The sequence below is a fragment of the Garra rufa genome, chromosome 24 (genome assembly GCF_049309525.1).
Source record: "Garra rufa chromosome 24, GarRuf1.0, whole genome shotgun sequence".
Classification (NCBI taxonomy): Eukaryota; Metazoa; Chordata; class Actinopteri; order Cypriniformes; family Cyprinidae; genus Garra; species Garra rufa.
Window position 1 is genome coordinate 36940128 of NC_133384.1, and position 8762 is coordinate 36948889.

Sequence of the window (8762 nt, forward strand, 5' to 3'; positions counted from 1 at the left end):
TGCCTGGAGCGCAACGGTGCTGTATGTCGGCACACTGCCCACAAGGCACAGACTTCATTCATAAATCTTACTGTAAATTGTATTTATTATCATCCGCTCTGAAATTGAGGAACGTGTTTATGATGCTGTTATATGTAATATCCGGATTATGAGGGATGAACACAAATCAATACAGTGATGCCTATGGTAAAGTTTAGTTTATATACAGTCACGTGAAAAAGTTAGGGAACCCTATTGAATTTCATGGTTTTCCATATTAGGATATCATAAAAAAAAATCTGGTCCTTGGCTGGTCTTAAAATTTGGAAAATAAAACCTCAGATAAACAACAACACATGATAAATTGCATTGTGTCATCATTTATTGAACAAAAATAAAGCTAAAATGGAAAAGCCATGTGTGACAAAGTTAGGACACCCTTACTGTTAACATTTGAATAAAGAGGGTAAATAACAGTCAAGTCAAATACCTTTGATTAACTGATCATCAACAAGTTGGAACGTCTCTATAAAAGCATAAGCTTTGGCAGTTTGCTGGTCTGGAGCCTTCAGGTGTGTGTTAACACAATGCCAAGGAGGGAAGACATCAGCAATCATCTCTTAGAGAAGCATTTGTTGCTGCCATCAATCTGAGAAGAGTAATACGGCCATGTCCAAACAATTTGATGTTTATTCACGAGTGAAAGACATTTAAGACAGACACCTCTCCTTTCAGGAGTGGACGTCCTAGAGACCCCAAGATCAGAGCGTGTAATGCTCAGAGAAATGGCACACAACCCAAGAACTACACCTCAGACTCTACAGACCTCAGTTAACATGTTAAAGGATAAAGTTCATGACAATACCATTAGAAAAGTATGGGACAAAAATGGCATGTTTAGAAGCCTTGGCAAAGGAAAGCCTCTTCTATCTAAAAAAAAAAAAAAACATGGCACAATTTAGGTCTGCAAAGTTGCATCTGAACAAAACAAGTCTTCTAGAATAATGTCCTTTGAACAGACGAGACCGAAGTGGAAATGTTTGTACATAATCCACAGCGCCAAGTTTGGTGAAAACTTGCAGCACAAACAGCTCATACCAAAAGACAAGCATGCTGGAGGAGGGCTGATAATTTTGGGCTTGTTTTGTAGCTACAGGACCTGGGCACCTCACAGTCATTGAGTCGGCCATGAACTCCTTTGTATATCAAAGAATTCTCAAGTCAAATGTGAGGGCATCTGTCTGACAGCTAAAGTTTGGTCAAAATTGGGTCATGCAACAGGACAATGATCCCAAGCACACCAGAAAATATACAACAGAATGGCTGAAAAGAAAAGAATCAAGGTGTTGCAAAAGCCCAGTCAAAGTCCAGAGCTCATCCTGACTCAAATGCTGTGGTGAAAGCCGTGCATAAGAAAATGCCCACAAACCTTAATAAACAGAAGCAAATGAAAAGGAGAGTGGTCCAAATTCCTCCAGAACAATGTGAGAGACTGATAAAGTCACACAGAAAATGAATGCTTCAAGTTATTGCTGCTAAAAGTGGATCTACAGGCAATTGACTCATAGAGTGTCCTAACTTTGTCACACATAGCCTTTTCCTCTTGGCTGTATTTTTCTTAAATAAATAATGACACTGTGTGATATCTCATGTGATGACGTTTATCTGAGGATTTATTTACCAAATTTTAAGACCTGCTAAGGACCAGATCATTTTTTATATCCTGATACAGAATACAAAAATTCAATAGGGTGTCCTAACTTTTTCACATGACTGTATACAGTCAAGCCCAAAGTTATTCATACCCTTGGCAAATTTTATGTAAAGCTACTTTTATTCATCCAGCAAGTATTTTTTTTGGACCGGAAATGACACAGGCTTCTCCCAGAAGATAGTAAGACGATGTAAAAGAGGCATCATTGTGGAAAAAATATTTCTCAGCTTTTATTTACATTTGAACAAAAAGTGGCATGTCCAAAACTATTCATACCCTTTGCAAACTGTCACAGTCTCTGAGAAAATCCAAAGTTCAATACCATTCCAAATAGTCCAAGCTGTTCTAAGGGTGTACTCACACTAGACAGTTTGAACCGTGCCCAAGTGCGTTTGACCACCAAAGCGTGGTTTGTTTGACTAGTGTGAGTGCTCCGAACCGTGCCCGGGCGTGGCTTGATTAGCCGGCCCTGGCCCGCTTGGAAGAGGTGGGCCAGAGCACGGTTCAGTTGGACTCGGCCGCGGTTCGCATGCAGTGTGAGCGCTAACCGTGCTGGAGCACAGAACAGGACGCGTGATGTCGCGCTTTTGCGAGGTAATCAGCTTTTTTATAGTCAATAATCAAAGCTGCAAAGTCCTTGCTGCACTTCAGCTGGTAATTAAAAACCTCCTCATACGAACAGCACGATTGCGTGAAAATTTTCGTGCCACAAAGGCGAAAGACCTGTTTAATAATAGGCTGTGAGAGGGCTGTGGACCACCGCGGACCAAACGATTTAAAATAATTATCCACAAAGTAAACTATTTCGCGTTCAGCGCGAGCGTTGCTCTTCCTGTTTATCCTGAAACCATCGCAACATAATGACGTAAGCGTGCTCCGGCTCGAATGCTGAAACCCAATGTGAGTGCAGGCCAGAGGGGGAGGGGGGAGGGGGGACAATCGTACTCGAGCCCGTTTCACAGCAACCATGCCTAGTGTGAGTACACCCTAAAGCATCCTAATTACCCTGATTCATTGGGAACAGCTGTTTTAATCAACTCAACAGGTGAAAAACAGAAGCTCTCTGCTGTTGGTTTGTGGACAGTCATGGCTAAGACAAAGGAGCTCACGGAGGACCTGCGGCTGTGCATTGTGGCTGCTCACAAGTCAGGAAATAGCTATAAGACCATATTTAAATGTTTTAAAGTTCCAGTGGCTACAGTACAAAGTATGATTAAAAAATACAAGACGTTCCGCACTGTGAAAAATCTCAGAGGACGTGGTTGGAAGATAAAAGTGACACCTGTGCTGGCCAGGAGGATAGTGAGAGAGGTAATAAAGAATCCAAGGATCACCACCAAGGCCATCCTGATGAATCTGGGCTCTGCTGGTGGCAACATCTCAAGGCAGACAGTCCAACGGACACTTTACACCGCTGGGTTCAACGGACGCAGAACAAGGAGGACACCACTACTTCAGATAAGTCACACAAAAGCCTGCTTGGCCTTTGCAAATGCTCATCTGGACAAATAAGAAGATTTCTGGTCTTCTGTTTTATGGACAGACGAAACAAAAATTGAATTGTTTGGATTGAATTGAAATGATGTAGCAATCATGTAGTGTAAAAAAGGAGAAGCCTTCAACCCTAAGAACACCATCCCCACTGTCAAACATGGTGGTGGGAACCTAATGTTTTGGGGGTGTTTTTTTTAGCCAGTGGAGCAGGGAACATAATCACAGTAAACGGCACCATGAAAAAGGAGCAATACATCAAAACTCTCAACAACAACATCAGGCAGTTTGCAGAGAAACTTGGCCTTGGGACCAGTGAAGCCCTCCGTGTCTCTGCTGCCTCCCTCTTCTCTGCAGATCTCTGGAGACTCAGCCGCACTGCTCTGTCTGCTCAGCTCTTACTCTCCACAGGGGGCGCAGGTGAGCTGGACGCTGGACGGGTCAGAGGTCACCGAGGGGGTTCAGACCAGCGCAGAGAGCGAGCGGGACGGACGATACAGCCGCAGCAGCGTCCTGAGCCTCAGCAAAGCACGCTGGGAAGACGTACAGCGCTTCGTCTGCAGAGTAACACATGCTGGAGATGATCAAGAGGCCTCGTTCCTCAAGAGCTCCAAGTGCTGATGTTTCTCCAGTGAAGAGCAGCAGGATTCACAGCAGTCACGTGATTTACAGCTCAATACTGAAGCAGTCTTTCAATGTGCTGCCATTGATGTTCATTCAATAAAGCTTCTGAACGCCTTCCATTTGTGTTGGACTGCATCATTGATCAGTGTGTCGTTCCTTCACTAAAGTTTGAGCTGCTGTTGATGGATTGTAATAGTTGAGAACAGCTGCATTTAGCAGTAAATGTGAACTGAAGCTCTTGGGGTTTGAACATGGTCACTGGAGACGGAGCTGCTCTATTCTGAGACGATCACAATCACTAAAGCTGCCAATGCAAATCTGATTTACACCTCAAACTCACAGTTTCACTGTTTGATTGGTTCAACACTCTGAACTGGAACAGTTTCACTTCTGCTCATGGAGTGATGAGACAGTTATGGAGTTAGAGTGGTAGTTAAGGCAAGATTATCATGATTGTAGAATCTACAAAAACAAAACGGAAAAACTAACAATTAAGAAAAATGTGTTTTTTGTTTGATTTGACATAAATTTGGCTCAGATTAGGAGCCTATTTGAATGATACGCATTTGTCACAGGACAGATCACAGTCTAATAGAGCGGATTTGACTCCTAACTCAGTTTTGAGCACATGTGTAGTTCCTGTGTTTGGTCTCTGTGTGTCAGTAGTGAGTGATAGTGTTTGAGCAGCTGCAGTGTCAGTTCAGTCACTGTGACTCTGACTGACAGAGGTTTTTGTACGACTCTTTATCACTGTGTGAACACCCAGCTACGAAGGATATAGTGTGCACTCTGACAATAATAATGTCCAGCATCTTCAGTCTGGACTCCACTGATGGTCAGAGTGAAATCTTTGTCAGATCCACTGCCCCTGAATTCAGATGGAGTTCCTGAATGGCGGACACCTGTTCTGTAAATCAGGAGTAGAGGAGTTTCTCCAGGTTTCTGCAAGTACCAGGCAACATAATGATCCCGATTAGACCATAAATACGCATCTCTGCTGGTTTTACAGTTGATTTTGACAGTTTCTCCTGGTTGAGCTGCTGTCATTGAGGGACTCTGAGTGACGGTGATCTGTCCTCTACACTCTGAAACACACAACAAGAAGAAAATCAACTCCAAACTTTGACAATATCCTTGAAGAAATGAATTGATATCAAACTTGTGCTCCACAAACCTTGAGCAAACGCTGTGAGAGTCCAGATGAAGATGATGATGAAGGTCATGTTGATGAAGATTGTTGTGTGTGTCAGTGATGAAGTGTTAAACTCACAGCACTATAAACACTCTCAGAGCACTGAAGCATCTGATCAATATGCAAACACACTCCAGATCATTTACCTGAAGACAATAGATACAGTTTTGCCATTTTATTTATTCAGTATTTTTGCTAATAAATTTCCATTTACCATTTTCAGAAATGGACATTAATAATGTACTTCATGTTATTTTGGGTCAAGATTTGATATCCTCCATGAAGCTGTATAATAGGTCAAAGGTTATCCAATAGGAATGACAGTCTAAATATTGCTAAAGATGAATGTTTTGTGCTGTTTTTTTATAATAATCCATGTCTGATGTTGAGAAGAGCTGATGTTGAGTCTCATATCAGTGTGTGTGAGTGTCCTTCTCTCTTTCTCTGCTGGAGTTTGTGTTCATTTGAGTGTGACGGAGGTTTTTGTACGACGCTTTCACTAGAATGAAGCACTGTGGTACGCTTTTGGTGGAGGAACTGAACTGGTGATCAGATGTAAGTCTTCCTTAAATGATTTAATATAAATATGTAATGTGTGTGTGTGTGTGTGTGTGTGTGTGTGTGTGTTTTGTTTAAAGTTATTAAAGAACATTTGACAATAATGTTTTTAATTTGTTGAAAAATATATAATTACAAAACTTCACCTACATCTTAAAATTCCATTCTGTTTTATTGATTGTTTGCACTGCTTGATGTATTTAATTGTTACATTTTTCATTGTGAATAAGTGATATTTGGTGATATTCTATATTTCACATTTCAAGTAAGTTCAGATTTCTACGTAATGTTTTACATTAGTAATTTCACACCTAATGTATGCTAATATAATAATATATTATAATTTCATAAAATCTACATTAAATAAATGGCAGCTGTGATTCCCAGATGTGTCCTTTTTCACTTCCAAAAACTAAATAATGCTATTTACTAACATTATTTTATTGCAGAATTACATCAAATGTTCTGTTACATTTATTACGGTTATAACTGTATATAGTACAAGAACTTATGGTAAACCAATTTACAGTTTATTATTTAATTGAATATTATTATTTTTTATTTTTATTTTTTGCTGTGGCATTTTTACAGTCTTCTACCATTAAAATGTTTTTTTTTTTACAGAGAACATTTCTTAATTTAATTAGTTAATGGAGAATATTTTCAAACTTTTGACAGCATTAGCACGTCTGCTCCAGTGAAGATTGTAGCTGCAGATGTGAATAATTGAGTTTTGTGTGTGTTTGTGTGTTTCAGCTGGTCCTGCAGTGAAGCCCTCCGTGTCTCTGCTGCCTCCCTCTTCTCTGCAGATCTCTGGAGACTCAGCCGCACTGCTCTGTCTGCTCAGCTCTTACTCTCCACAGGGGGCGCAGGTGAGCTGGATGCTGGACGGGTCAGAGGTCACCGAGGGGGTTCAGACCAGCGCAGAGAGCGAGCGGGACGGACGATACAGCCGCAGCAGCGTCCTGAGCCTCAGCAAAGCACGCTGGGAAGACGTACAGCGCTTCGTCTGCAGAGTAACACATGCTGGAGATGATCAAGAGGCCTCGTTCCTCAAGAGCTCCAAGTGCTGATGTTTCTCCAGTGAAGAGCAGCAGGATTCACAGCAGTCACGTGATTTACAGCTCAATACTGAAGCAGTCTTTCAATGTGCTGCCATTGATGTTCATTCAATAAAGCTTCTGAACGCCTTCCATTTGTGTTCGACTGCATCATTGATCAGTGTGTCGTTCCTTCACTAAAGTTTGAGCTGCTGTTGATGGATTGTAATAGTTGAGAACAGCTGCATTTAGCAGTAAATGTGAACTGAAGCTCTTGGGGTTTGAACATGGTCACTGGAGACGGAGCTGCTCTATTCTGAGACGATCAGAATCACTAAAGCTGCCAATGCAAATCTGATTTACACCTCAAACTCACAGTTTCACTGTTTGATTGGTTCAACGCTCTGAACTGGAACAGTTTCACTTCTGCTCATGGAGTGATGAGACAGTTATGGAGTTAGAGTGGCAGTTAAGGCAAGATTATCATGATTGTAGAATCTACAAAAACAAAATGGAAAAACTAACAATTAGGAAAAATGACAGTTTTTTTGTTTGATTTGACAAATTTGGCTCAGATTCAGAGTCTATTTGAATGATACACATCTGTCACAGGACAGATCACAGTCTAATAGAGCTGTTTTGACTCCTAACTCAGTTTTGAGCTCATGTGTAGTTCCTGTGTTTGGTCTCTGTGTGTCAGTAGTGAGTGATAGTGTTTGAGCAGCTGCAGTATCAGTTCAGTCACTGTGACTCTGACTGACGGAGGTTTTTGTACGACTCTTTATCACTGTGTGAACACCCAGCTACGAAGGATATAGTGTGCACTCTGACAGTAATAATGTCCAGCATCTTCAGTCTGGACTTCACTGATGGTCAGAGTGAAATCTTTGTTAGATCCACTGCCCCTGAATTCAGATGGAGTTCCTGACTGGCGGCTGCTTGTATAATAAATCAGGAGTAGAGGAGCTTCTCCAGGTTTCTGTAAGTACCAGGCTAAACGCTGATTCGAACCACTCAAGTACACATCTCTGCTGGTTCTACAGTTGATTTTGACAGTTTCTCCTGGTTGAGCTGCTGTCATTGAGGGACTCTGAGTGACGGTGATCTGTCCTCTACACTCTGAAACACACAACAAGAAGAAAATCAACTCCAAACTTTTACAATATACTTGAAGAAATGAACTGATATCAAACTTGTGCTCCACAAACCTTGAGCAAACGCTGTGAGAGTCCAGATAAAGATGATGATGAAGGTCATGTTGATGAAGATTGTTGTGTGTGTCAGTGATGAAGTGTTAAACTCACAGCACTATAAACACTCTCAGAGCACTGAAGCATCTGATCAATATGCAAACACACTCCAGATCATTTAAATGGAGATAGCAGAGCCATTTTGTTTGTGCAACAACAGCTTTGCTAATAATAGATTCTTATGATATTTTGTTTTATTTTGAGCCAAACTTAAAAACAATGAGCAATTTCAGTGAGACTTACATGGAAAATAGTTATGATGCATTGTAATAGTTGAGAACAGCTGCATTTAGCAGTAAATGTGAACTGAAGCTCTTGGGGTTTGAACATGGTCACTGGAGACGGAGCTGCTCTATTCTGAGACGATCAGAATCACTAAAGCTGCCAATGCAAATCTGATTTACACCTCAAACTCACAGTTTCACTGTTTGATTGGTTCAACGCTCTGAACTGGAACAGTTTCACTTCTGCTCATGGAGTGATGAGACAGTTATGAAGTTTGAGCAGTAGTTTCATAAGGCCAGTTTATCAAAGGTACATGATGATTGTGGCACAATCTACAAAATAAAACAAGAATTTTTTTTTTTGTTTGATTTGATATCAATTTATCTTAGAATCAGAGCATAGTTGAGTCAAACAGTCTGATTCCAGGATTTTGCAGCAAACGTTCCATAAAGTTTTAATCCAGTTCAATCAACTTTGCCTATTTCCCAAACTTTCCTGGGTGGAAAGAACTATTGCTGCGTTTTAGGCAACCTGTTACACGTGTTCAACCTTCTATCCATGAAAGTGCACCCGAACGATAGTCAAACTCGTGACTTCCCACTCGTGAACTCGTACTAGATCGATGTACTCCTAGTTCCGAGTTCTGACGTGACAAAGCCCGCGAAACCACTATGTCAGCTGATCGTCTC

The 8762-nt window shown here is 41.2% G+C and overlaps 3 gene segments (V, D, J or C); 1 reads left to right on the forward strand and 2 right to left on the reverse strand.

Moving 5' to 3' along the window:
- Positions 1 to 4555: 4555 nt before the first annotated feature.
- Positions 4556 to 5031, reverse strand: LOC141300348 (immunoglobulin kappa variable 4-1-like). The segment is given in 2 exon segments: positions 4556 to 4893; positions 4983 to 5031. Coding segments are annotated over 2 exon segments (387 nt in total).
- Positions 5032 to 5504: 473 nt separating this feature from the next.
- Positions 5505 to 6631, forward strand: LOC141300349 (Ig lambda-3 chain C region-like). The segment is given in 2 exon segments: positions 5505 to 5517; positions 6315 to 6631. Coding segments are annotated over 2 exon segments (330 nt in total).
- A 613-nt stretch (positions 6632 to 7244) lies between these two features.
- Positions 7245 to 7855, reverse strand: LOC141300350 (immunoglobulin kappa variable 4-1-like). The segment is given in 3 exon segments: positions 7245 to 7354; positions 7466 to 7717; positions 7807 to 7855. Coding segments are annotated over 3 exon segments (411 nt in total).
- Positions 7856 to 8762: the final 907 nt, after the last annotated feature.